The following is a 27,485-nucleotide window of genomic DNA, read 5'->3' on the forward strand; positions in this document are numbered from 1 at the left end:
CCGTATCTGCAAAAGGGGAATCAGACGCCGCAGTCGTAAGGATTAAAAGACGATGCGTACAAAATGCTCGTCAGAGGGGCGCCTGGGTGGCACAGTCGGTTAAGCCTCGGAGCTTCCGATTCTGGATCTCGGCTCGGGTCACGGTCTCACGGTTCCCGAATTCCTGCATCGGGCTCTGCGTTGATGGTGCGGAGACCGCTTGGGATTCTGTCTCTCCCCCTCTCTGCCCCCTCCCCACTCGTTATTATAAATAAATACATTTTAAAAAAAGAGAAAAACAAAACCCCAGATGCTTAACGGAGGACCAGGCGCTGCTCAACCTGAAAACATTACTGTCCCACGAGGAGACGGAGGCCCGGAGAGGGGAGTCGCCCAACGTGACCTGAGGTGCTCAGAGCGGACACGTGCCAGGGGCTCCCAGCCGGGGACCCGGTCAGCAGTACCACGTAGGAGACAGCCACGGCCGTGCCAGGAAAATATCATGACTTTATTTGCTCCACTGACAGAGGCTCTGGGGGCATCGGTAGCTATCATGTGTACACGGGAGGTCTGACGTTGGGGACGACAGCATTTCCCCGGCCGAGGGCAGGGAAGGCCGGGCCGGGCAGACCCGGGGCAGGAGCAGGACACATGCCAGCCTCCGGGCTGCACGAGCGGCGGCGGTGGCGTCTCCGGAGACGGGTCCCAGTCGGTGGCTCAGAGGCAGGGAGATCGGCGTCCGGTGTGCGGACGGGCCCGCGCTACCTCGCGGGCCCGGCGGGCGGCGGCCAGGGCTGCTCGGCCAGCTCCCGCTCCAGCTGCTTGAAACGCTTCTTCGAGACCTTTTTGGGTCGGAGCCGCCGCAGGCAGGCCGGGAGGCACTGGTCCAGCACGCTCTGCGGAGGACAGGGAGAGGGTGGGAGGGACAGCCGCGGCCGAGCCCACCCTGAAAGCGCCCCCCTCCAGCCCCAACCCAGGGCGCGCCCCACCTCCAGCATGAAGGCCCCCACGAAGTTGCAGGCCACCAGGCCCAGCAGCAGCAGCTTGAAGCAGGTGTCAGCGATGTTCCTCAGCCCCAGCGGGCCTTGCAGGAGGCCAGGGACCAGGAGGAGGCCCACCAGGACGGAGCCCAGGAGCGCCAGGGCCATCAGGAAGGGCACTAGAGGGGGAGGGAGTCCATCAGGCCGGTGGGCCCCTCCCCACTCCACCCACGCCAGCCCCGCCCCGCCCCGCCCCGCGGCCGCACCGTTGGTGTAGAGCGGCCGGCGGAAGGGCGCCCCCTTGGACACAGCGGCGGCCAGGATGAGGTACTGGAAGCTGGACAGCGAGAAGACCACCGTGTTCTCGTAGTTGGGCAGGTTGTCTGGCGCGGGCACGGTCTTGTTCAGGGGCACGAACCTGGGGGCGCGAAGCCCGGGGTCAGGGAACGAGCGTGGAGGAGGGGGCAGGGCTGGGATTGGGGGGCGGACTCGCTACTCACCAGGGTTGGGCCACGGTCAGGAAGTAGCCCCCCAGCTGCACGCCGGCCACCAGGGCCACCTGCAGCAGGAGGCTGCTCAGCACGGGCGCACTGAGCAGGGCCCCCGGCGGCCGCGCCCGCCCCAGCGCCAGCGCCGGCCCCGTGCGGCTCATGAGCACTGCCACCGTGGTGGTGATGACCAGGTCGATGGCCAGGAACTGCAGGTCGCCCAGGTTGGTGTTGATCTGCCAGCAGGGGAGGGAGGGCAGAGGGGCAGGTAGCAGCGGGGGCACCAGACCTGCGTCCAACGAGTCCGATGGGAAGGGAATCGTTCCACCCAAAACCTGATGGGGAGGCAGCGCCTTCCTGCCTCCGGGAAGCGCCTAGTCTGATGGAGAAGACACTGCACCGCCTTCGGGGAGCCCCTCTCCCGGTCTGAGGGAGAAGGCTGGGGGGGCCTAAATCTGAGAGGGCAGGTTCCTCCTACCCACGGGGAGCTCCCTCCCAGGCTGAAGGGGGTGCTGCGGCTCTGCCCGTAGAGGACGCAGGTCCTGGTGGACACAGGGACAGAGGCTCGTACGAGATCTGCATTGCCTGGTGGGGTCACCTCCTTTCCATGGGGGTGAGCTGCGTGTGCTCAGAGCAGAGCGGGGAGATACCCCTCCGGGCAGGGTGTGACGGGTACAGCCAAGGTCTCGGCCAGGGCAAGCAGGGAAACAGGTGGATCCGTGGCACAGCGACCCTGGCTCTCCGTCCCACGCCTGCCTCGGTCCCTGCCTGGACTCTGCCTCAGTCTCCCTCGGGCATGGCAGCTCCCGGAGGGCAGGCGTGAAACGCCAGCACGGGACAGCCGCCCTCATTCTGTGGACCTACTGTGTGCCGGGCGCTGAGCTCGGCGTTGTGCGACCCAGGGCTCAGGAGTCGTCCAAGCCACACAGCCAGAACGCGGCAGGGCAGGATGGGAGGCCGCACCGTCCATTCCAGAACCCGCTGGGCTCCCAGCCACGCTGCCAAGCGTCCTGGCCGTGGGCCTGCTCTGGGCGGCAAGATCACTACTCACCGTGTAGAGGATCAGGACGGAGATGAACTGGGTCAGGCTGTACAGAGCCATGTACTTGAAGACGCTGAACGACGTGTCGAGGGAACACCGGCCTTCCCTAGGTAGCAGGGTATGGGCATTAGGGGGCCCGGGCTGGGCCGACGGGCCCTGATGAGCCCTGGCCCACTGGCCCCTGCCCGCCTCACCTGATGACCATGGGCACACACTCGATGCTGGCCATGCTCGAGGTGAAGGGCGAGACCACAGAGGCCTCGGCCTGGGAGAGCGAGATGCCCACGTCGGCCGCCTTCAGGGCCCCACAGTCATTGGCGCCATCCCCACACATGCCCACGCAGTACCTGACGCAGAGAGGTGTGCAGGAATGGCCGGAGCCGGTGAGGCGCCTCCGTGTCTGTGAAGTGACCCCTGTCCCCTCCCATGGGCTTGCTGGCAGAAGGCGGGGTTGGCCGGGTCCCTGCTGCCTGCATGGCACCCGGCACACAGCAGGGGCTCAGCAAATAGGGGCAGTTACTGCTTCCGGCATCATGGACCCAGGAGAGCCTGCTTGGGTTTTCCCGGAGGGTGAGGATCATTCTTAATGCCTGAGGTGTTCATGCACCACCACGACCACCACGGACCAGCTGCCCCCTGCAGGTCCCACATGTACTCACTGAAGCTTCTGGAGCTCACAAACCAGCTCTGTCTTCTGCTCAGGAGCCATGCGGGCAAAGACAGTGCCCTGGACCAGGACCTGAGAGCACAGGGAGACAGGGGAGGCTGGGGCAGCTGTAGGGTGGGGGCGGGAGAGCCACGAGGAGGGAGGAGAACATGGGGAGGCGTAGAGCGACCAGGGGTGAGGCTTGGGGGCAGCCCTACCTTGGGCAGCAGCTTGGGGAAGTGCTTCATAAGGACACCAAAGGTGGACCCGCTGAGGGCCAGGTGGCTGGGTCGGGGGTCTGGCTCCATGGTGCAGCTTGCGGCCTGGCCAAGATCCTGGGGGCCCAGGAAGCTCCGCTCAGCTTCCCCTGCCCACCCCGGAGAGCCGGGGCCTGGGTCAGGTGATGCAGGGGCAGGGTCATCGGTGGGGTGTGCGGCCGGAACCCCGGCTCAGCCTCACCTTAGCCCCGTTCGTAGCCGTGGAGGATTCTAGTGGCAGGAGCTCGAGGGAGGCAGGCTGGCCTCGCTCGGGGGGGGTGGCGTGGATGAGGACCAGACGCTCCTGGGGGCCCACCATGCCGCAACCCTGGGCCACGGTGACGGCCGTCTGCAGGTTGTCCCCTAGGAGCGTGGGGACAAGGTCAGGGTCCAGGTGCTATCTGGGGGGCCGTCCTCACCCTGACACTTACAGATGGGAAAACTGAGGCCAGACACAGTGTGTCTATCACGGCTGGCTGGGTGAGCTCGGGCAGGTACATCAACATCTCTGAACCCCACTTTCCTCTTCTAGAAAACCAGGTATCGAAGGGCTTAGGGGAAACTGGGCACCCGGGTTTCAAGTTCCACATACACTACTTGGTGCTGCCGGACCTTGCTGGCAGGTGTCCGTGCGTGCGAGTGTGTGCATGCGAGGGTGGGGAGGACCAGGACGAGGACGCAGACCTGTTGGGCTCCTCCGTGTTGCCCTGGCTAGAGTCTTTCCTTCCTTGCTCCATGATATCGTCACCACTTTCGAGGCTGACATAACTTCCCCCATTTCCTACAGGTGGAGCTGGAACTCGGGACTTGGAGCCGGGCTGGAACCCAGGCTGATCAGCACCACCCCGGGACTCTCTGGAGGTCATTCTACTCCCCCGAGTTTCGCCTGCCTCATCCATCGAATGGAGGGACAGTTACCCCCTGGGAGGGACGTTGTGAAGATCCACGAAACGTCTGAAAAAGCCCCGGCCTGAAGCGGGGGTCCGAAAAGAAGGGACGCGGCGCGCCCTTCCCTCTGCCCGTGACGGGGTAGATTCTGCCCTCCTGACCCAGGCCCTGCTGCCCGGGGTACCTGTCACCATGACGGTGCGGATGCGGGTCCTCCGCAGAGCCCGGATGACCGGCGTGGTCTGTGGCTTCAGCAGGTTCCTCATGACGAGCAGCCCCAGGAGGCTCAGGTCCTGCTCCACGGTGTCCCTGGAGGGTGCCAGAGCTGGGTCAGAGGTCAGGCGGTGGCCAAGGCCCCTCTGCCAGCCACCGGGCAAGGACACCTTCCCAGGGCGCTGCCTACGCCTGGGCCTGGTGCGCAGTCCCCAAGGGGCGGGACAGGGGACGGTCCACCTGGTCAGTCGCTGAGCGGCCTCCAGGCTGGGCGCGATGGGCAGCGGCTTGCTGGCGAGGGCCACGACGCGGTAGCCGGCAGCCGTGTAGCTCTGCAGCATCTGGGCGAAGTCCGTGGGCACTGCCAGGGACAGGCAGGTGTCACCGGGCTGGCGGGGGAGGGGGTGGACGGGGCCAGGGGCAGAGGCCGGGTGCCCACCCCATTCCGGTCGGTGGCCCGCCCCCTGCACCTGTCTCGGGGTCGCAGAGGCCTGCCACCAGCTCAGGGGCGCCCTTGACATAGGCCTCCGGCTGTGCGGCCCCCGGCCACGCCACCACCACGTCCATGCGCTGCAGGGCTGACGAGAACGGGAAGCGGCTGAGGACGCTGACGGGTGCCGGGGGCTCCTCCTGCAGAGTCGGAGGGGCGGCTGAAGGGCTGGCCTGTGGGGCCCACCCCGGCTGCCCCACGCCCCGCAGGCACACCCGAGACTCACCACGCCCTGCAGCTGGGGCTCCTGAAGCGGGGGTTTCATCACCGCCAGGACCTGGGCCCCGAATGCCGAGTCTGCGGCCGGCCCCTCCTCCAGGACCTGCGAGGCGGGCAGAGAAGGTTGGCATCTGACAGGCTGGGCACCGGCTTGGCCCCGGGGTGGCCAATCCTTGGCCCACGGAGGGAGGCGGCGCGGGATTCAGATCGGATTCGAGGAAGACTTCCTCCACGGGAGACTGGACGGAACGGGAAGTCAAGAGCACGGGCTTTGGAGTCGGATGGACCCAAGTTCAAACTCTGGCTTTGCCACTTACAAGCTGCAGGGTGACCTTGGACAAGTTATTCCAAATCTCCCTCAGCCCGGTCCTTCCTCCCTGTGAGGCAGGTTTGAAGCTTCCTTCCTGGGCTACAGGAGGAGCCCGAGACAAGGCCTGTGCAGCGGAGCGCTGGCACACAGTGGGTGCTCGTGTGTGGCCTTGGCCACATCGTCATTAATGACGGTGGCGCACTGGATGCCACCTGAAGTCCTCACCCAGCCAGTAGATTCCACCATCTTGAGGTCCATGGGGTCGCCCACCGGGGTGTCCTGGAGCCGGGTGAGGGCGTGGCAGGTGGCCAGCGCTCGGAGCAGGGGCCCCACGGGTAGGCGGCGGGGCTCCGGGACCAGAGGCAGGAACGCCTGCCCTTTTAGGGGCACCACGCCCATCACATCCAAGCCGTCCTCCGTGAGGGTGCCCGTCTGCAGGGGGCAAGGGGCAGGCCAGCGGTGAGTCCTCGGGTTGAGCCGCGTGCGGCTGTGCTGGGCGTCCACGCCCCAGAGTCGCCCTCCCCAGCCCCCACTTCCTCTGTCTGGCACCACTGCCTCCGGGTCCCCACCCGAGGCCCCTTTGCGACCCTATCACCCATCCGATGCAGTGCCAGGAAGGGGCCCTGCCACACGCAGCGCTCGGTGTACCTGCTGAATGGATGAGCGAGGCAGGCGCCAGCCTGCACGCCCCAGGCTGTGTTCCCGCGGCCCAGGGACAGCCGGGGAGCTCTGTGAACACGATCAGCTTAAAACCTCTGCGGCCCCCGGTGCCCTCAGAATAATTAATGTCCAAACTCCTCCACGGGGCTCACCAGCCTCTGACGACCAGGGCGCCCCCCCATCTCGCCCTGCCCCCTTCCCCCCTGCTCCTCTTGCCTCAGGCACGTGGTCTGCTCAGCTCCTCCGGCCCTGCCCCAGTGGCACAGCCTCCCAGAGAAGACTTCCTCACTGCCATCTCCCTGAGGGAGTGACCTCAAGTAGCACCCGTCCCATTACCCCGTTCACTTCCCTCCCCAAGCCCATCACTTCATCTGCAGCTTTCTGTGCTTTCTGGTGGGGGGACATCGCCGTGGGGTCTCTGCTGGGGCTCAGCGCTGAGAGCAATACGGGGGAAAAGCCTGAATGATCCCGGACAGCTCATCCGCCAGGCCGTGAGCTTGACGCGGCTGGGACCTGGGTGGGGGGTGGGGGGTGGTATCTCTAAGGGTCTCCTCCCCAGGACAGGATCTGGCACCAAGCAGGCCCTTGGTCAGCGCTGCCGAATGAAACACGGGTGCGGAGGCCTGGCCGTGGCGCCCGGGCCCCCTGCCCTGCGGCCCCCACCTTGTCGAAACACACCAGCTGGAGCTTGCCCCCCAGGTTGATGCGCAGCGGGTGGATACAGAAGATACCCTGACTCCGGAGCCGGCTCTGGGCGTAAAGCGTGCACACGGTCATGGCGGCTGGCAGGGCGGGGGGCACCACGACCGTCACCAGGTCCAGAGCGCGGATCACGATCTCATTCAGAGGCACCTGGCGGGAGGCACCGTGAACGCCAAGGGCCAGGCCGGCCCCGGGTCCCCGCTGCCGGGCCCCACCCGGCGCCCCGAGACTCACCCGGTTGCGGTGAAGGACGAAGATGCTGTAGATAGTGCCGAGGAGAGCTGGGGAGACAGCAAGGGACTCAGCGGGATTTGGGACGGGATTTGGGACGTCCCACCAGCAGAGGGGAATGCAGGGGGACGCTCACCCAGGACGGAGAGGGCGGCCACAAACTTCATGCTGTGCCTGTAGAACTTGAAGCTGATGGGCCGGGGATGCAAGATGGAGCTCACCAGGCCCCCTTTGGCTGTGCAGAACCCTGGGGGGAGCCGGGGAGGCCGAGGGTCAGGACGGGTCCTCTCGGCCCCTCCCCTCCACCACCGCGCCTGGGGGCTGTGAGATGTGGTGCTCCCAGGATTAGGAATCATCCAGTTTGGGGTTCCTCGCGATGGCCCGGCGCTCACAGGGCTCAGTAAAACCGGAATGAATGGACAGTTATCTATAAAGTGGGTGGTTTCACTTAAAATTCAGATATGTGGCTTGTGCTGAAACACTCAGACCTGGTGACACCGGGTCCCATTCCCACACGACAAGAACCTGCCGGCGTCGTACGGGGCTGCTCCCTCCTGGAGGGGTGGGCTCCTCCTCGCTGGCCACATCCCTGCCCACATCAGCCAACCCCAAGTTGGCAGCGGGACTTGTCTCAGGTCCCATGGTAGGACAGCAGCGGAGATGGCCCCCGCCCTGCCCGGTGTCACGAGCCCAGCATCCCTCCCTGCGTCCCGGACTCCCACCTGTTCGAGTCACCACCGCCAGGACGTGGGGTCCAACAAAGGCCCGGGCCTGCAGGACGAGGGTCCCACAGAAGAGCGTGTGCCGCCGGTGGGTCTCGGGGCAGTAGGGCACCGGTCCTTCCGGCAGGGCCGTCTTCAGCACTGGAACGCTCTCCCCTGGAAGGGACGCGGTACGAAGCTGGTGAGGGGGTCCCATGCCACTCCTTCCCGCCGACCAGAGTGAAGCACAGAATTGTTTCCTAAAGCCCTAGGTCTCATTTAACTCTGGGAACCATGTGTGCAGAAACCACTGCCCCCATTTTACACAGAGGGAGACTGAGGCTGAGAGAGGGCAAAAGACCTAAAAGACACAGCCAGGCAACCCTGGAAGGCTGTGTGCCAGCCAGGTACCGGGACCCCTCCCGCGGGGAACACGGGAAAGCGGGTGTGCACTCGTGTCCACATAGTGGGGGGGCAGGGGGTGGGGAGGATGTTCTCATTCTGCTGGAATTATTTTATAACAAGCTGTACTCCTTTTATAACTCAAGCCAATAAACCACAGGGTGGGGCGTGGGGACTAAACCTCTACAAAGCCCCGAGCATGCTGTCCGGCAGAGTAGTAATCTTTTTATTTTTTTTTTTTAACGTCCATTTATTTTTGAGAGAGAGAGCACAAGCAGGGGAGGGGCAGAGAGAGAGAGGGAGACACAGAATCCGAAGCAGGCTCCAGGATCTGAGCCGTCAGCACAGAGCCCCACGCGGGACTGAAACCCACCCACATGTGAGATCATGACCTGAGCCGAAGTCGGAGGCTCAACCGACTGAGCCACCCAGGCGTGCCCCAAGGGTCAATCTCTTACTGAGTGCCTGAGCGTGTAGGATTAGCAAATGCCGACCCGACCCCCGGGGTTGTGACTTGAGCACAAAAGAAAAACCTCAATGTCCCCGATGCGGGCAGAGGGGCCTGCTGGCACGGGAGGAAGACCCGGAGGGCTGACCTGTCAGAGAGCTCTCGTTGACCATGCACTCCCCAGCCACCAGGGCAGCGTCGCAGGGCACCAGGCCGCCTTCCTGGGGTAGCACCAGGCAGTCTCCAGGCACCAGCTCGCTGGAGTCCACCCACTCCTCCTCTGTGGGCAAGCAGAGGGGGTCTCAGCACGGCCCAGGGCGCCCCCCCGCCCCCCCTCCCTTCCCCAGCGCTCACCTCCCCCGGGCCGGCACACGCACACCCGTGTGGACAGCTGCACCATGTCCCTCAGAGTCTGGCTTTGCTGCGGGCAGGGGGACACGTGGGGAGTGGGTGGGCGGTGGCCCCCTTGGGGACCTGCCTGCCCCGCCCCGGCCCCCTCACACCACTCACCTTTCTGGTCTTGTAGAGCGACAGACAGATGGAGGCGGTGGAGATGAGCAGTATGCAAAGGGCATATGAGTAGTAGCGGTCCGCCAGCCACAGCCCGATGCTGAAGGCCTGGAACCCATAGTAGGGGTTCAGTGCCTGGGGGAGGGGTGGGGAGGCAGCATCAGGGCCCGTGACCCCGGGCCAGCGCAGCCCTGGGCGGGGCCGTTTCCCTGCTCAGCCCCATCCGGACAGCTCTCGAGCCCCCGGCTTCTCTGCTCTAGGGAGGACGCGGGCATTTCCATGCCAGGCCCCTGCTAAGTGCCTCGTCTGAGTACCATCCGGTGGTGATGACAATTCCACAGGGTGGATGCTACCCTCACTCCATTTTGCAGACAAGGAAACTGAGGCACAGTAGGGTCAAGTCACTTGCCCCAAACCACACAGCTCCCGAGTGGCTGCCTGGGGTTTACACCGGGCCAGACTCCTTAAGTCTGTCCCCCTTCAGGGGCGTCTGCCTCTGGCTCAGAGGGCTCAGATCCCTCAGAGGGATCCCTTTGTCCCCTATGCCATGTCACCCCTCTGAAGCCTGGGTTCTTTGCATATGAACCGAGTGTCCCTACTCCACGGCTGCCAGACGGTTAAAGCGGCTTAAGCACAGAGAGTCACGGCTCTCACCCACAGGAGAAGCCCAGCCCCTGTGGCTTTGCCTCCGGGCCTCTCTTCCCAGCCTCAGCCTGGATCAGAGCCTCCAATTCCTGGCCCTGAGCTGATGGGGCTGGGTCTGAGATGACTCTCCCCTGTGGAGAAGGGGACGGCTGCTCTGGTCTGCCACTGGAAAGTGGCCCAGAGAGGCCAAGCGCCCGGCCAGGGTCACATAGCCCATCCAGGCCAGAGCTGGGGCGAGGCCCAGGGACAGTCCTACCTCGTCCACCAGCAGCTGGGGATAGGACTTGACCGGCACGCTGATCACGTTGGGGCCATAGATGGTCTTCCTGCGAGAGAAGTGCCGAGGACAAAAGATGGAGGGGGGGAGTGGCGGCCGGATCCTCCAAGGGCGACAGAGGTCCTCATCTCACAGCCAGGGAAACTGAGGCCCAGAGAAGGCCACACTCAGGGGAGCAAGACAGGGGTCCCCAGAGCGCAGGGAACCTCTGGTCCAGGGCAGCACCCACCTCACGGCTTGCTCCTGGAGGCTGAGGCCGGAGCAGGAGCGGCGGACGTCGTCACAGGTGCGGCCGTGGTCCAGCAGGCTGCGGGGGGGGGGGGGGGGGGGGGGGTGGGGGGGCGGTGTGTGACTCGGATGGGTGATGGGACCCGGGCGCCGTGCAGGCCAGGGACTTGGGGCTCCAGGTCCCTTCTGGCCCACTGAGCTCCTAGGAGGAGGCAGGTCCCTCACAAACTCTGGGCTTAACTTTCTCCTTCCATCCCTCTGACTGGCCCCAAACTACCTCGCCGAGGAAGAACAAAGAGAGATGATTGATAATATTTAATAGCGACAAGAACCACTCTTATTTAGTGACAGGAGTATCATTTACAATGATGACGCCTTCCTCAAGCGACTCAACCTCTCTGTGACTCAGTTTCCTCCCCTGCGGAATGGGGATGGTGACAGCACCCGCCTCACAGGGCTACAGGTGGAATAAAATAGAAGCCACACAAAGCGCGTGGCTAGTCCCTGGCACCTACGTCGTGACGAACACGTCAGCCATTTGTGCTATTCTCGTCCTGTGGCAGAGGCTGGCCCCGTCCCCCCGTCCGCGGGGTGCCCACCTCTGCAGACGCAGCTGGCACTGCAAACACCTGTCTTCGCTGGCGGGTTGCTCCTGGCTGCAGGAGGGTGCTCCACCGCGAGCCGGGAAGCACCAAGGAATTCACGTCCGTGGCCAGGAGCCAGCCGCCAACACGGGTGGGGCGGGGGTGGGGGGATGATGGGAAGTACCCCCAGCCTCCTCACTCCTCGGGTGAGGGCACCCCGGGCTCCACACTGGCTCGAGAAGATCCCCAAGGGGACCAAGCTCCCTATGATACCTCCTGCTCCCCCCACACCCCCCAGTGTTCCCCGGGATCACCTTCCACACAAGCTCCCTGCTCTTGAAGATGTGTTGTGAGCTCCCATTTCTCAAGTAGGTGGCAGAGCAGGGACGAGACCCCAAATGGAGGGTCCCAGTCCAGAGCCTCAGGTCTGATTTGGTGTCACCCCCTTGGCCCGAGGCTGAGCCAGACTTTACGTGAAGCTTACAGATTTCCCCCTCAAGATAACCCTAGGAGGCATGGATTCTCTTCATGTCCCGGTTACAGGGACTCTGAGGCCTGGAGAGGCTCGGGGACTCGCTCACGCCGCAGGGGACCAAGGCACAGAGCTGCGGGGAGCCCGCCGGGCCACCTCACGCCACCCCTCCCGCCCAGCCCAGCATCGGTGTGTGCGCGCCGGCCCTGACCCCTACCTGACTTGGCAGAAGGCCTGTTGGCTCTCGATCCAGACGTAGCGCTGGCCCCGGAAGAGGTAATATCGCAGCTTCCGCTGCTGCGTGGGAGAGAGCAGAGGCTGGAAAGCAGCCCCAAGAGGAGCTGGGGGGTGGGGAGGGCAGGGGTAGAGAGGCCAGAGTCACAGGAAAGAGGGAGGGAGGCCTGGATGTGTTAAGGTGCTCAGCCGGCATCCGGGGCATTTGGGACAATGGAACCGGAGGTGCCTGGGGAGCGTGGAGTCCAATCCATCGCTGTATAGAGCGTGAAAGTGAGGCCCAGGGACGGGTAAGGACTTGTCCGGACCCAGCTGTCCACTCACTGCCTCTTCGTTCCTGCAGAACTGGGTGGTGTCCTTCCATGCACCCTCTGGCACTGCCCCCACAGCCGCCTGGCTCCGGCCGTCCTCCGCCTGGACCTGGGCAGGCAGCTCCAGGCTGGGAGGGGTGTGGGGGTTACCGCGGCACTCTGGAACGTTCCAGCACCGCCCCATCCCCACGGAGCCATGGTCCCTCCCTGGGGTGCACGGCACCAGGGTCAGAGCCTTCGTGGGAGGAGGCCGGTGGGGAGCAGGGGCTTCTGGGAAGGGTGATGGGCTGCCTCACCTGCTCTCACTGATGGCCTCAGTCTGCACCTGCACAGTATACAGCTGCCACGAATTATCCTGGAACGCAGAGGTGTGGACTTGGTCCCAGAGGAGACTCCTCCCTTCCCAGGCCCCACCCTGCCCACCCTGCGGCCCCTGCTGGAGAAGGCAGGGATCAAGGACGTAGATGATCCTCCTCTCAGGAGCCACCTAACCTGTCCCTTCTACCCACTGCTCAGACGGGAAAGCTGAGGTCCAGAAAGGACAACCTGTGTAAGGTCCCACAGAGATTCCGGGGCCGGATCGGGCTGAGGACCCGAGCAGGATCCATCGCCTTCCTCCCCCTGCATCGGACCCTGACCCACCGCCAGCCTCTCCAGTGCCAGACCCACCCCACCCTCTCCTCTGCCCCTGCCGGCCGGGACTCACCTCTTTGTCTCTTATTTCGATGACGAGTGTTTCGGCGCGGGCCAGGTTGCAGGGCCGGAGCCGCAGCCGCACCCGCCACACCGGCTTCCAGCGGAACAGCAGCAAAGGGACCCCTGCCATCATCCAGACCACGATGTGATAGCCTATGACCCTCCATGGACTGCCACAGTAACCGCTGAGCCTCTGCGGAGACGCCGACAGAGAAGGCCGAGGTGGGGGCGGGGCGGGCTAGAGGAGGAGCCAGGGGGTCTGGGGGGCCCACCTGCCCACACCCGCCCACGTACCACGGATGAAACTGAGGAGCTGAGGGGATCTACAGATGTCTCTATCGTCAGGGTCCCATAACCGGCGGGCGTGCTGCCCACGAGAGGGCTGCTGTCTGTGGGCACAAAGGAGAGAGGTCATGGCCGGGGGGGCGGGGGGCTCCTCCTGCTCCTGTTTCTTTAAACATAACAAGCATTGTCATTTTGTGGCCCCTACAGAAGCCGCGGCTGTTTCCATGCAGCCGCTGTGGTCAAAAAGGAGCCGAGGTGGCTGTTCTGCCTGACGGTCACGGCTCTGTTTGCCGTAACTGACCTGCAACATTTTGGGAAAAGACAGTCCCCGCTGTCCCTGCCAACTCTTGGGTACAGAGTCCTTTGCTAAAACTGGCATGTTTCCAGAGGTCAGGAGAAACGTTCTGTGGGTGGGGTCTCACATATAGTTGTTACCAGAAGGAGGCTTTCGAGAACTCGCCTGCTGAGACCAAGGACCCGTCTGGAGGGGCAGATGGGAGCAGGCTGGACACGTGTACTGGAAAGGACCTGTGTGGTGCTTTGGGCCCTTGCCCTGAAAGGCTTAAGGTGTCAGTACCAGCACCAAAGGCAGTCAAACCTTCGATGCTGAGGAGCATAAGAAGCGGACCATAAGCTTATTCAAGACAACTGTAGTCACAGCTGTGCGAGACGAAGGTTCTGGCGTGAGTGAAGTGGCGCTTTCCGTGCGTGGGGATCCTGGGGTCAGGACCGCGACGGAGCACAACCCCCTCAGGACCTGGCTGCCCCCAGGTTTCCTGGCAGCGTCTGATTCTGAAGACGCTGAAGACGCCAGCTTGTTGCTGATGCTGTGTTCAGAGTGAGGTCTGCTGGGGCGCCTGGGCGGCTCGGTCGGTTAAGCCTCCGACTTCGGCTCAGCTTATGACGTCACGGTTCGTGGGTTCGAGCCCCGCGTCGGGCTCGGTGCTGACAGCTTGGAGCCTGGAGCCTGCTTCCGATTCTGTGTCTCCCTCTCTCTCTGCCCCTCTCCCGCTTACTCTCAAAAATAAACATTAAAAAAATAATAATAATAAAGCGAGGTCTGCTGCTCACAAAGCCGTGTCTGTGATTAAGCTCCCCTCATTCCCCTAGTGTTTCTCTCCCAACTGTGAACCCATAAGCACCTGGCCTGACCAATAAAAGACTGAGGTAAAAAGCATGGCTGTTTTATAAACTGGTCTGACGGATCTCATAGCAGTGATCTGGCTGTTCTACTGGTTCTCACTCACCATGTCGAGCTCCTTTGTGCGTCTGGCTCTCTCTGGCTGGGTGTCGGCTCAGAATGGGGTGGGGGACAGGTCCTGGGGGGAGGCACCCTGAGCTCACACCGCCCTCACACATCTAGCTGGTAGCTTCCTGGGAGCTACGTGCCCCTCTTTTCCGTCTGGTCCCCACGCTGAGGGCAGGGATCAGGGCTGCTCCTCCTTGGTCAACTCCCGTGCCCGGGAGAGTCCTGGCAGCGAGGAGATGCTGAGAAGCCAAGACGTCAGGCCCGCCTCTGATGGCAGCCAGGAAAGGGGCCTCCACTGCAAAGGGGAACTGGGGAGGGGTGAGGGGAGGGAGGAGCCCAGCCAGTGGGGGGGTGGGGTGGGCAGAGAGGAGGGTTCAGCTGCAAAGAGAGGATGCTGTGTCCCAGCTGAGCAATTACCAGGGTTCCTTACTTAACCTCTGCAAAGGGAGGGCTATCACCCCCATTTTACAGATGGGAGAACTGAGGCTCAGAGAACAGCACTAGGCGGCTCTATTGCAGAAATTCTGTCTACTTCTGTATCCCCAGCTGTAGAGCTGTGGTCCTGGCAGGGCGGGCAGGCAGTGAATGTTCCAGGGCTGCAGACGGGGTGGGCTCACGGCTCCCGCTGTCAGGCAGCCTTTGTGGGGTTCAGACATGCAGGTGCCTGGGCCCCTCCCCAGACCTGCCGGAGCAATGGCAGGAGCTTCTGGAAAAGCTCGCTTAGAGGGAAGGGAGGGCCGGGCAGGTGGGGCGGGCTGCAGGTTTCCCCAGCTCCCGTCCTTTCCCCTCCCCAGAGGAGCCCTGCACAGCCCTGTCCTAGAAGTTTCCACCAACGAGCCCAGAGTGTCCCAGGCCGCTGCCACTGTCATAAACATCCCCAGCCCCTCAGCTGCTCTCTCCCCAAACACTTGGGCTTCTGAAGCTTTCCAAACAGCCAACGCCTCCGAAGGCCCCTTGTACACACATACCCTCTGCTCCTGGCCCTTTTTACATGGTTGACACAATAACCCTGCCATGGGAGCTCAATTATTAGCCCCCTTCTATGGAAGAAAAGGAGGCTCAGAGAGGTTAAGTCACTTGGCCAAATCACACAGCAAGTACACAGTAGCGTCGGGATGCAAGTCCAGGCAGGCTGACTCCAGGGTTTTCTCCCTCTGCTGGCCCACCCGAGGACACCCTGAGGATTGGGGCCACGGGTCCCCATCATGCCACGCAGATCTCCTACCCCAGCCCCCATATCGCCACGTAACGGCGGCGATAATAATTACTATGGTAATGACTATAAAAAGAGCAGCCAACAGCCAATAAGCACTTCCCGGGTGACAAGACCCACTGGGAGCATCCCTATGAATTAGCTCCTTTACCCTCCAGCAACGCGAGGAGGCCGACTCATTTTTCTCATTTTACAAATGAGGGAACTGAGGCTCGGAGGGACAGAGAGCCCTAGGTAAATGATGGAGCCAGGAAGCTGGAGCCAGATCCTGTGTTTTGGGGGCACATGTGGGCACTTTCAGAGACCAGGGCTCATGGCCTGCACCTCCCTAGGCCTCTCTGAACCTGATGAGTCAACAACCAATTAAGCCCCAGAAGCCCCACCTCCAGCCAGTCCCTCCCCTGCCCTGTCCACTTGGCTGACTCAGAACACAAATGGAGCCTCAGCTCAGGGACAGGGACACACACACACACACACACACACACACACACACACACACACACAGTCTGGGTGTCTGGCCAGCAACAGAGTCTCAAAGCCGGAAGGGCAGGAGGCCAGGTCAGCCTTCTTCCCTGGGGTTCACACAGGTCCCAGACCGGGTCTCCTGAGATGGTGCCTTTCACTCTCTGCTCCCAGCCCAGTCCAGCTTGTGAGTGAGGCTTAGCAGAGCATCACTTCCTTCCCATCCCGACAGCAGCCTGCAGACGACACACAGTGGAGGGCCCTCTGCTATCTGGTGTGGCCTGGGGGTGGTGATCACTAGGGTTCTGGGCCTGGAGGGGGGGGGCAGAGAAGCAGGCATTTGGGGCAAGTGACAGCCTGGCAAGCTGGGTTTGCAGGTCCTTGGCCACCCAAAAAACCACAGTCTTCTCTCACCCCACTTCAAAAGGGGACAGTCCCAGTTGCTACCAGAACCCCAGCCATCTCTTCTGCCAGACAACTGCTCCCCGAGTGGGGCAGGGTGGGGAGTTTCTCCTTTAAGGTTGATCTCGGCTGGTCCGAGTTGTAAGGGAAAGAGAGAGCATCTTGGGGTGATAAGGGGTTGACACAGGCCGGGCATTGTTCCGTGGGCTTTATACACATTAACTCACTCAATTCCTCACCACAACTCTATGAAGAGGGGACTCCTTTTATCCCTATTTTACAGATTAGGAAACTGAGGCCGGGAGGGGTGAAGTAAGTTGCCCAGACGCCACAGAGCCGGTGAGTGGCGGGATTCGGATCCAGGCGGTCTCGCGCAGGGGTCCGTGCCTTTTTTTTTTTTTTTTTTTTAATTTTTAAGCTTATTCATTTATTTTGAGAGAGACAGAGACAGTGTGAGTAGGGGAAGGGCAGAGAGAGAGAGAAAATCCCAAGCAGGCTCCGCACTGTCACCACAGAGCCTGATGTGGGGCTCAAACGCATGGAAACGACGCATTTGAACCGATCATGACCCGAGCCGAAACCGAAGAGTCGGATGCTCATCCGCCTGAGCCACCCAGGCGCCCCTAGGGTCCGTGCCCTTAACCACTGCCCTACCGTCCTCACAGCTGTCTTCGTCCGAGCCCCTGGCTCCCTTACAGGCAAGCTGTGTTTTGTGAGGCAAGTACCTTAACCTCTCTGGGCTTCCATTGCCCCTCTCTGGGAGCATAACCCTGAGCAGCTGGCACATGAGGAAGCGAGAGTAGCCGCCACCCAGGGGTGTCTAAAGTTCCTGAAGCGTGGCCAGTACACGTGGCAGAGGCTGGCTTCCCTGCCACGGAAGGGCTCTGCCCTCTTTCTCAGGCTCCCCTCTACTTTCCCATCACCCCGTCTGAAACCCACAGTGTCCCCTGCTCCCCGGTGCACACTCAACAGCGTCTCCGGGCTAACTGCTCGGCTGGGGATGGGGAAGAAGCCTGCGGTACGCCAGGCCACCCAGAACGGGTCACTTCGCTGATCTGGTTTCATCCTGCAACGATCCTGCCATTTACCCCACTTAACAGGTGCGAAGGCTGAGTCCTGGGGAGGCAGTTTGCCCACCGACTTGTCGCAGCTGGAAAGGATCTGTCTCGCTCCCCGGTCCTGTCTGTCCGCCTCAGCCACACCCACTGGCAGCCATCACAGCATCAGGCCTGCACGGGCGTCCCCCTCCGGCTCATAGTGCCTGGCACGAGGCTGGGACTCTGGAACCGTTTACTGAATGAACGAACGGCCGAGGCACGCCTGCACGTCTCGCTGACATGACAGCACCGGCCCCCGCCTCCGGGCCAGTCAGCTGCCAGGTGCAGAAGTACGGGCCTCGTCTTGAAGGGCCCTGCCAAAGATCACCCTGTGCCACCCTCGTTTGCTCGCTTCCCCCAGGCCCCAAACACCGTTCCCTCTGGGCAGTTCTTCCTGGTGCCATCACACACCCCTCCTTTCAGGACGGGATGCTCTCCCAGTCAACCTCGGGAGGAAGGAAGGAAGGAAAGAAAGAGGGGCTTGAAGGAGGAAGTCAGATCTATGGAAAAGTCTAGCCTAGAAAACTCTGGTCTTCCAGCAAGATCAAGCCTAGGGCACTCTCTCCCTCCAGCAGGACACTTGTCAAGACACTGGCAAGTGCCTGTTGATCTCCTGTCACATCTCAGCTCCCCAGGAATGGCACAGGAGGATCAGGGCAGTACCTGATCTCCTTCAGTATCACCAGCTCAGGCCGGCCCAGAGCGGTCTGTGCGGCGCGGGATGAGAATACTTTTCAGGATGATTCGGTTGCTCTTCTGAATAACAGTGACTGAGGGGCAATTATCATCTCATTTTACAGTAGGGGAAACTGCGGAACAAAGCTTCAAGATGCCTCGCCCAGAGACCCACAGCTCGAAAGGGCAGAAGCTGGAAACGAGTGGGTCTGCAGGAACACACTCCTCTTAGCTCATCCTCGCAGCCGCACCGTGAAAGCGATGGATTTGGATCCCATTTAAAATGAGGCACACAGAGGTTGATGAATATGTCCACAGTCACACAGATATGGGTGGTCAAGACTAGACTTGAACCCAGCCTGACTCTGCAGCCCTGGGGCAATGCCACCAGCACTCCAGAGTGAAGGGGCTGCAAAGCCATCTGAGAACCTCTCGTTTCCTGCGGAAGCCCCAGCTTCCTGCTGGTGACCTGGCAGTGGCCCAGGGCGGCAGCACTGCCTTCTCCTGCGCTGTGCTTCCCCCGTGGCCAGAAGCTCCTCTCCTCTGCCAGGCTAGGGGGGAGAGGAACAGCCTGCTGGTAGTAATCCGATCTTCGGGTCCGGTGTTCGGAGGGTATCTTTCCTCAGCTTTCCCACTTCCTCACCGCCCCCCCCCCCCCCCCCCCCCGTGCACTCCCAGCTTCCGGTGGGGTGGGGCGGTGGTTGGGGAGAGAGGTGGGAGGTGGGGAGGGAGAGCCCAGAACTGAGCCTTCTGCGACTGTACAGGATGCTCGACCTTTGGTGGGCCCTCTGCTGAGGCCTGAGTGACTGACATGGAGATGAGACCTCCCCCCTCCCGGAGAAGAGCGGGCCCCTTCTCAGCAGGTGGGATTTAATTTATACTCAGAAAAGGGTGGGCTTGGGACACGCGGTCTGGGAAGGGTCACAGGCAGGGTGTGGTCCTCGGACCCGGGGTGTTGACAGGCTTCCTCTGGAGGCCTGAGGCAGCAGTGGCATTTTGTGTCCAGGGCACTCTGACCCAGGGACTCGGGAGCCTGGCGTCTCCAACCCCATTCGTTCATTCATTCTTCATTCATCCAAGAGGAGTAAGCACCCAGAGGCCCCGGATGCGGTGGCGTCCACGCATCTTCCCCATACATGCGGCCTTTTCCCCCGCCCTGGACATCCGTCACTGCGGGAGGGAGTCCAGTGGGAGTGGGGCATCTCCCCGCGCCCCTTCCCCGCGGGCCGCCAATCACCCTCGTGCACAGCGCCCAGGGCTGCTGGAAAGCAGGGAGGCGACGGTTCCGCGCGGCGCCATCCCCGGGCTCCTGGCCTCTCTGGGAAGGGTCCCCGCGCCGACTCCCCCAGGAGGGGGCCGGGATGGGCGCGGGCATGCCTCCGGAGGTCGTTCCCCTGGCCTGCGAGCCTGCGGTGGGGGTGTCGCGCCACGGCAGGCGCGACGACAGGAGGCCCAGGAGGCCCGGGGACCGCGCCCTGTTCGGGGAGGCCCCAGCCGCGGACTCACCTGCGCTCATGCCGGCTCCTCGCGCTCATCGCCGGCCCCGGCGCTGCGGCCCGTGGCCCGGGCCCGGGCGTCGCGATGCCCCGCGGCGGGGGCGCGAGGCAGGAGGCGGGAGGCGGCGGGGGGTGGGGTGCGGGACAGAAGTCCGGTGGCGCGAGGTGGTCCGAGGCACCTGCACGGGAGCCGGCTGCCGGCGCGGCTGGGACGGTGCCGCAGTCGGGGTGTGCGCGCAGCCAAGCCCCGCCCGGCCCACTGCGGCCCCACGTCCGCCCCGCGCGCGGGCTGCCGGGACTTGTAGTCCGAGCCGCCTCCGCCGCCCGCGTAGAGGCGGATCCACCGCCCGAGATACACAGACCCGGAGGCGGGCGCCGGGGGGGGGGGCGTGGGTTCCGACAGGGACCGTCAGGAACTCCGACGGACGGCCAGTCCTCAGACACGTGAACACACGGACACACACTCAGAGACGGTAACCTTCAGACACACAAACACCAGTGCACAACACCCCTCCCACGCCACCCAGATTCACACACAGAGGTGTGACATTTAGAGAGAGGACAGCAGCCCTCAGGCGCACCCACACAGACGCACATACAGAGGCAGGGCCCTGTTTCAGGGAAACAGGACAGCTCAGGCCCAACAACACACAGGTGCACAACAACCTCAGATACACGCATACAGAGTCACACACAGAGGTGACACGTAGAGACAACACACACATACGCAACGGTGATGTGATGCTCAGAAACACAGCTATGACAATCCCCTACCAACGCACGGCACGCACAGAGTGGGCCCCAGATACTGGTCAAGGGCTATGCAGCCTGGGTCAAGCTGGCCTCCATCTTTTCCAGGCTGGGTGACCTTGGGCAAGTCACTTGACTCTCTGGGCCTCCCTTTTTAACCTACGGGATGGCAATGACATTAGCGATGCCTGCTTTCACAGCGTTGTGAGGCTCACATGAGGAAAGACATCAAACACTTGGGACAGTAGCTGGCACGGCTCACTAAATGTCAAAGAAGGAAGACACACCCGCCCAGAGACTCACACGGTCAGATACGCCCCTCAGAGATAGGCGTGGGCACGGGGAGACTGCAGTGATGCACGAGAGGCCTCTTAAATGCCGGAGAAATAGCGGAGGTATAACCAACCCAGGCCTCAGAAGCCTCACCTCATGACTGCGGATACACCTGCACAAGTGGGACGCACGGAGGCCTCATACCTGTATGCAGCTTGTGACACTGCCAACATGGCGTCCCCTGACCCTGGGGTCGGTGGCTTCTGGACCAAGGACCTCCAAAGGCAGAGGGTGAGCCAGAGACCCCCAGGGTCTGGAGTAAATCAGGGAACGACCATATCGGGGCCAAGGATGGGACTGGCCCGATCCATTGTCATCTACCCAATATGATCTATGGCGTGCCAAGCAGTTCTAGAAGCTGGGAACACGATGGTGAATGAAGCAGACACGGGAAACAGCCAAAGGCAGGCAGAGGAAAACTTCCAACAATTGCCTGTCATGGAAAGGGCTGGAAGAAGCCAGAGCTCCGATGGGGGTTTATGGTGTAGGATGGACTCCAGAAGGGAAAGAAGGGAAGGCCTTGACAGTGTCTGAAACAGCAAGAGCTCGATATGTCCATTTGCTAAAGGGACAGATGTTGGCAGGACCCTCTCATGGGTGGGACGAGAACGTGCAGGAGTATGGAATCAGCTAGGCTCCAGGGTTCAGTTCTGAGCAGATGAGGGACAGTGGAGCCACTTACCGAGCTGGGAGGCTGCTGGCCTAGCAGCTTGACCGCCTGGGGGACGAGGCTGGCTTCACTCAGTTCAGATAAGTCCTGTGTCATCTGCCGATGACATTTCCAGTGCGGGCAGGCTAACTTCTCACAGTCCCCAGTTCCTCCCCCAGGGCTTAGCTCAATATGCCTGACGGACATCCTCCCCGGGGAGCCCAGACCCCGACAGCAGGCACAGTGGCTGGGTGTGGAGAACCAGCCTGCCAGGATGACCTTGCCAAGAGGCAGTGTGGTCCTGGGGCTGGGGCTGGGCTGTGACACCTCTCCTGGGTTGGGATGTACATCAGGCACTTTCTAGCTGTATGAGCTTACAAAAGTCACTTTCCCTCTCTGAGCCTCTTTCGTGGCTCAGAGGGTGAAGTGAGATAGCAGGTGCTTGGTAGAAGCCAGTTGCTTTCTTTAGCTCCTGGCGCTGGGCTAGAAGCTTCGTAAGAGCAGGGGGCTCGGGTACCGCACTGCTCAGTTGGTTCCCTCGCCCACCCCCGCCCCGTTCCTACTCTTGGCTTTGAAGAGGCTCCACCCTCTACGGCCATCTAGGGAGGAGCCACACCTGCCGCTCTGCCCATCGCCTTCATGGGGCAGGAAGCCAGAGGAAGCTTCTTCCCAAACCACAGAGGATGTGGAAGTCTCTGCCATCTGCTGGGGTTACCTCTGGGGAAGTGGCTCTCCCTGTGTGGTCCTCTGAGTGGTTTGTGGGTTGGGCTCCAGGCACCTGTGGGTCAGGACCCATCAAGGAACTTTCCTTGCAGGGCTGCTGCTCCCTTGGGGACTGACGAGAAAGACATAAAATATGTGTGGTCCGCGTGGCCAAAGGATTGAGAAGTCACTAGTTTGGGCCAGTTGATTCTAGAGCGTTGCCTTACTTCTCAATTTCTCCAGCTTCACTAGGTTTTTGCCATGAAAGTGGATTTTCTCACCTAGTGACAGAACCCATGACAAGATGATGGCTGTGCAGACACATGAAGTGGGGTTCCAGCAATTTGGTTTATAGTCTCCTGGGCAAAAAGGAGAAGGGCCAGAGAGAATTTGGGTGTTGGGGTCTGTTGGTGGCATTCTGTCCCTGCACCGAGTGGTCAGTGGGACATGAGAAATGAGCACTGTTGGTTCCGCCCAGAAAAACCATCCTCTGAGTGGGAGGGAGGTCCCTCACTCTGGTCAGGCGTGTCAGAAACGTCCCGGGTCGTCAAGTCCAAGGGGCCAGGAATAGAAGGCCTGTGTGGTCCCTGTGGCACTGAGTGGGCCTTGCATGCCGTGGGTAGTTGAAACCAATCAGTTGAATTGTGTTTCTGGAGCATTTGCTCTACCGCAGGCTAGATGCTTTCTCATTTATCTTTTTTTTTTTTTTAACGTTTATTTATTTTTGAGACAGAGAGAGACAGAGCATGAACGGGGGAGGGTCAGAGAGAAGGGGAGACACAGAATCCGAAACAGGTTCCAGGCTCCGAGCGGTCAGCACAGAGCCCGACGCGGGGCTCGAACTCACGGACCGCGAGATCATGACCTGAGCTGAAGTCAGATACTCAACCGACTGAGCCACCCAGGTGCCCCATCTTTTTGAAAACTAATGTTAAGTATTTATTTAAAAATTTTTCAGCTTTTTTGAGGTATAAAGGATTCCCTTCATTGAGTTAACACATCTATCACCTCACATACTTATTTTTTGAGTAAGAACTTAACATCTATTCTCATTGAGACTTGAACCACAATTCTAGTAGGCGAATGCTGTTAATGCCCGTTTTATAGATGGGAAAAGAGAGGCACAGAAGTTAAAGTTGCCCAACGACCAGGTAAGAAGACGTGGCTGGGTTCAGTCTTAGAGAAACTGGACGAATTCCACAGTATTACTTTTGCAGATGAAGGCACATCGTCCGGACACAATCGGGGCACAGAAGTAGCACAAAGGACAGGTTACCGTCTCTCCGCTCAGATCTGCAGTTTTTATTAGAACGAGCCTTTGTGACTGTTAAAAATAGAGCAGTTGCCTGCATGCAATCCAGGGAAAGATGAAATAAGCAGTCAATACAACTCTCGGTTGGTACCGTGTTCCCATTTGGCCCCGGTGGAGACGGGGTGCCCTGAAGCCACAAATCTGACGTGCCCTGAGGCAGATTTGCAGTGACAACTCCCAGGACACTGCCTCGTACCAGCAGCTGGGGGGGCAGAGCTCGTCTTTCTGAGCCATCATGTTATTCGTGGGAAAAACTTGTGTTTCTCTGCAGACCTAGATATTAGAAGCAAAGTCAAATTATCCATGAATCCAAGGAATGTGACCTCCCCGAGGCTGAATCGGGTGTCAACGGTATGCAAGGTATGGGGGCTGCCCCGGGGGTTTTTCAATTCTCACTTCCGGGTTTAGGCTTCAACACCAGAGGATGGGTTACCTGTGTGGTCTCACTGGGGTGGTCGAGCATCTGAGATGCTATACTTTAGGGCGAGGACCCTGTTCTGAATTTCTAATAATACAATGTTTGTGTTGTTTTTTTTTTTTGGGTGTGTGTGTGTGTGTGTGTGTGTGTGTGTGTGTTTTAATTTGGCGATCTTGGCAGGGATGGCAGGGAACGTATCTCGCTCATCTTTACCCCCCAGCACCTCGCCTCTTGTAATGAGTAATGCTGGAGACAAGACTAGTGCTTTTGAACTGTCCCTTTTCAAAGCCACCAATGCTCATTAAAGGTTCATCCTGGGTGAGTCAGACATTTTTCTTGGCTGCCTGCCTCACGATGCAAGAGGCCTTTGTTTCCTGGATGATCTCACTGCTGGGAGTTAAAAAGCAGCCTTGGAGTGTTGCTGAATGTAAGGAGGGCTTGCCCGAATGGGCAGCAGTAGAGAATCACTGTGCACCTGCCCCACCAAACACTTAACCAGTGGTTCCAAAGGCTAAGGTGGACAATAAATCACACACACACACACACACACACACACACACACACACACACACACACTGAGGCAGATCATTATTAGCACCAAAGAGGCCCTTATATATTGTGGGGTGAGAATAGAAAGCTGCTATATTATTGATGATAGCCAAAACGTGGAAGCAACCAAGTATCCGCCGAGGGATGGATGGATCCAGCAAACTGTGGCATCTACACACAATGGAGTATTATTCAGCCTTAGAAAGAAAAGTAATTCTCGGGGCGCCTGGCTGGCTCAGTCTGTGGATCTTGGGGATTTTTGACAGAGAGCATGGGCACACATGTGGGGGAGGGGCAGAGAGGGCCAGAGAGAATCCCAAGCAGGCTCTGTGCTGACAGCACGGACGTGGAGCCTGAACCCACGAACCGGGAGATCATGACCTGAGCTGAAGTTGGACACTCAATGACTGAGCCACCTGGGCGACCCATATTGTACTGTATGTGTGTGTGTGTGTGTGTGTATATATATATATGTACTTTTAAAAATTTCTTTTAATCTTTATTTTTGAGAGAGACAGAGTGCGAGTGGGGGAGGAACAGAGAGAGAGACACAAATCCGAAGCAGGTTCCAGGCTCTGAGCTGTCAGCACAGAGCCCGACGCGGGGCTCGAACCCACGAACTGTGAGATCATGACCTGAGCTGAAGTCCGACGCTTAACTGACTGAGCCACCCAGGGGCCCCTGCACTCTATTCTTGAAGGGAAAGCTTTCTGTATGCCCATTTGTCATGGCAGAAAGGTCTGGAAGGAAGTGCCTCAGCTGTCAGTGGGGGAGGCGGTGTGGGACTCGGGGTGTTTGCGGGGCTTTCCGTTTCCGGCCTGCCGCACTTTTGGCACCGTCTGTCTTTTCAGTGAGTGTTGCTGCCTTCGTGGTAGAGCGTTACAGCCAAGGTGGCAGTGTTGGGAATTCGTGCTTGCCTGGAGAGGTCTCCTGAGGTCAGCCGTGGAACTCAAGGTCACAGCTGATCCCGGTCATTGCTCTGTGCTGGAGGCGTCTAACTGACTTAGCAAGACGCGGCTCTAAGTAATTCTAATACTGAAAGCTGCAGGACCCGGGAGGCTGTAGGACAAGAGCTCCCATCAGTGAACGGGCACATTCCCTCCTGCAGGCAGCAGGGGTGAGGTGGGCAGGGTCACAACCCCCCCCCCCCCCACATGGACAGGCCAGGAGGAGGAGGAGGAGGAGGAGGAGGAGGAGGAGGAAGCTACCCGAGGGCGTCCCATGGGGGAAGGGCAAAGGGAACAAGTCCCAGGCCCAGCAGGCCTGTCCACCGGGACCCTGCCCTACCCCCAGGGGCTCAGTTCCAGGGTCGGGCCCTCTTCCAGGATAAGGGCCCTTCCTTCTGGCACCCGTGCATCCCTCTTCAGCAAGTAAAAGGAACAGGCGTGCTTTTTTGTTAATAAAGTAGAATAACATTTATTTATTTCTTAGAATCTTTATTATACATGCTGTATTCATGGAAAATCAAGACCTCAAATTGGATATAAAGTATGTCCAGCTGGGCCGGTTAAGTCGCGGTTAGCGCGGGAACAGTTACACTGACGCTTTCTTCCCCTTATAGGTGGCCATCATTTTCTTGATTTCAGCAATAGCTTTGCCTGGATTCAGCCCCTTGAGAGAAGAAAAGAGAATCAGTACCAAAGGGTACTTGAGACTGAATGAAGAACCCAGGGCCTGGGGCGAACCCCCCTCAAGCGGGGCTGGGGTCAAAGCAAGGCGATGCGAATCTCATCCTTTCAAAGCCAGGGGCTGGGGCTCAGGGCTCTCCGGTGTCCACCTGCAGACACCTCACAGCGGCCGAATGGCTCCGGTGACCCCTCCCGCCCCCCTGCGCAGACCCACGGGGGCCGTGTGCTCGAGACGCACGCACGTCCAGGAGAGGGCAGCTCTTCCACGGCCACGGCCGGCGTCCCAACCAGCCGGCAGCGCTCAGTCTCTTACACGTTCCCGTGGACACACAAGAGCCCTCACGGGTGCCGGGAAGGAAGGGCCCTCCCTGGGGACCCTTCCCAAGCTCCCGTGGCAGCCTGACTGGCCAGTAACCCTGATCCCGCAGGAGGCACCATGACGAGCCCAGTGAGCGCCGGCCGCCTCAGCAGGGACACAAGGATGCAGCCGAGGTGAGAAGAGAGCCCCGTCTTTCTAGAAGCACAACTCTACCCTTGAAATGACAGTGTGGGTCGCATGGGCCCTGAGCAGGAAGTGGAAGTTTGCCACCTCTAACACCCATGGCCTGGACGAGGCGGGGGGGGGGGGGGGGGGAGAGTGGCGCTGCCCTCTCAGGGGCCTGAATCTGTACGCACACGCAGCTCCAACAAGCGTGCAGAGGAAACTGAGGGAGTGAAGAAGGAGGTGGCACTTTTTAAAAAGTTTACTTATGTATTTTGAGGGGGGAGAGAAGCAGAGAGAAAGGGAGAGAGGGAGGAAGGGGGAAGGAGAGGGAGGGTGAGGGAGAGAGAGAGGAGTAGAGAGGGAGAGAGAATCCCAAGCAGACTCTGTGACACGGGGCTCGAACTCACGAGCCATGAGATTGTGACCTGAGTCTGGTGGACGCTTAACCCAGGCTCCCAGGAGGTGTCACTTTTTTTTTTTTAATTTATTTTATTTTTTTAATTTTATTTTTTACTTTTTAAAATTTACATCCAAGTTAGTTAGCATATAGTGCAACAATGATTTCAGGAGTAGCTTCCTTAGTGCCCCTTCCCCATTTAGCCCATCCCCCCTCCTACAAGCCCTCCAGTAACCCTGTTTGTTCTCCATATTTAAGAGTCTCTTCTGTTTTGTCCCCCTTCCTGTTTTTATACTATTTTTGTTTCCCTTTCCTTATGTTCATCTGTTTTGTCTCTTAAAGTCCTCAAATGAGTGAAGTCATAGGATGTCTGTCTTTCTCTGACTAATTTCACTTAGCATAATGCCCTCCAGTTCCATCCACGTAGCTGCAAATGGCAAGATTCCATTCTTTTTGATGGCCGAGTAATACTCCATTGTGTATCTATACCCCATCTTCTTCATCCATTCATCCATCGGTGGACATTTGGGCTCCTTCCATACTTTCGATATTGTTGATAGTGCTGCTATAAACGTGGGGGTGCATGTGTCCCTTCGAAACAGCCCACCCGCATCCCGAGGATCAATGCCCAGTAGTGCCATTGCTGGGTCGTAGGGTAGTTCTATTTTCAGTTTTTTGAGGCACCTCCATGCTGTTTTCCAGAGCGGCTGCACCAGCTTGCATTCCCACCAGCGATGCAAAAGAGATCCTCTTTCCAGGAGGTGGCACCTT

At 60.2% G+C, this 27,485-nt stretch overlaps 2 protein-coding genes, 1 long non-coding RNA gene and 1 other non-coding gene across 9 annotated transcripts in view; 2 read left to right on the forward strand and 2 right to left on the reverse strand.

Annotated features, from left to right (window-relative positions):
• Positions 1-466: 466 nt before the first annotated feature.
• Positions 467-19,724, reverse strand: ATP13A2 (ATPase cation transporting 13A2). 5 transcript variants are annotated; one of them, XM_027060289.2, is made up of 29 exons: positions 19,503-19,724; positions 12,908-13,002; positions 12,624-12,806; positions 12,214-12,272; positions 11,931-12,045; positions 11,590-11,669; positions 10,318-10,395; positions 10,068-10,137; positions 9,167-9,274; positions 9,011-9,077; positions 8,805-8,936; positions 7,828-7,983; positions 7,242-7,352; positions 7,109-7,155; positions 6,836-7,024; positions 5,738-5,944; positions 5,210-5,305; positions 4,964-5,123; positions 4,734-4,854; positions 4,465-4,589; positions 3,595-3,755; positions 3,354-3,470; positions 3,149-3,228; positions 2,684-2,836; positions 2,499-2,595; positions 1,460-1,683; positions 1,226-1,377; positions 969-1,138; positions 467-875 (listed from the first exon to the last, which is right to left on the reverse strand). In XM_027060289.2, the coding sequence occupies exons 1-29, from the start codon at positions 19,510-19,512 to the stop codon at positions 741-743; spliced, it is 3,498 nt and encodes a 1,165-aa protein (XP_026916090.1). In that variant the 5' UTR covers positions 19,513-19,724; the 3' UTR covers positions 467-740. The 5 variants fall into 5 exon arrangements, with proteins under 5 accessions (XP_026916090.1, XP_026916089.1, XP_026916088.1 ...); XM_027060288.2 differs by having other exon boundaries at positions 2,705-2,836; positions 9,167-9,301; XM_027060287.2 differs by having other exon boundaries at positions 9,167-9,301; positions 19,503-19,723.
• On the forward strand, positions 12,698-14,072 carry LOC128312716 (uncharacterized). Its single transcript, XR_008292391.1, has 2 exons — positions 12,698-12,835; positions 13,106-14,072. It is a non-coding gene; the product is annotated as an uncharacterized LOC128312716 (long non-coding RNA).
• LOC113599679 (small nucleolar RNA SNORA16B/SNORA16A family) lies at positions 13,092-13,225 on the forward strand. Its single transcript, XR_003420593.1, has one exon. It is a non-coding gene; the product is annotated as a small nucleolar RNA SNORA16B/SNORA16A family (small nucleolar RNA).
• Positions 19,725-24,735: 5,011 nt separating the features above from the next.
• The window catches only part of SDHB (succinate dehydrogenase complex iron sulfur subunit B), a 31,180-nt gene continuing 28,430 nt past the window's right edge, over positions 24,736-27,485 (reverse strand). The window contains exon 8 of one of the 2 annotated variants that reach the window (XM_053207820.1): positions 24,736-25,264. In XM_053207820.1, the coding sequence (XP_053063795.1) occupies positions 25,235-25,264 (30 nt within the window). In that variant the 3' untranslated portion in view covers positions 24,736-25,234. Of the gene's footprint in view, positions 25,265-25,594; positions 25,817-27,485 lie in introns of those variants that run through there. The other variant, XM_027060295.2, reaches the window with a different exon arrangement.

The sequence above is a fragment of the Acinonyx jubatus genome, chromosome C1, assembly GCF_027475565.1.
Source record: "Acinonyx jubatus isolate Ajub_Pintada_27869175 chromosome C1, VMU_Ajub_asm_v1.0, whole genome shotgun sequence".
Taxonomy (NCBI): domain Eukaryota; kingdom Metazoa; phylum Chordata; class Mammalia; order Carnivora; family Felidae; genus Acinonyx; species Acinonyx jubatus.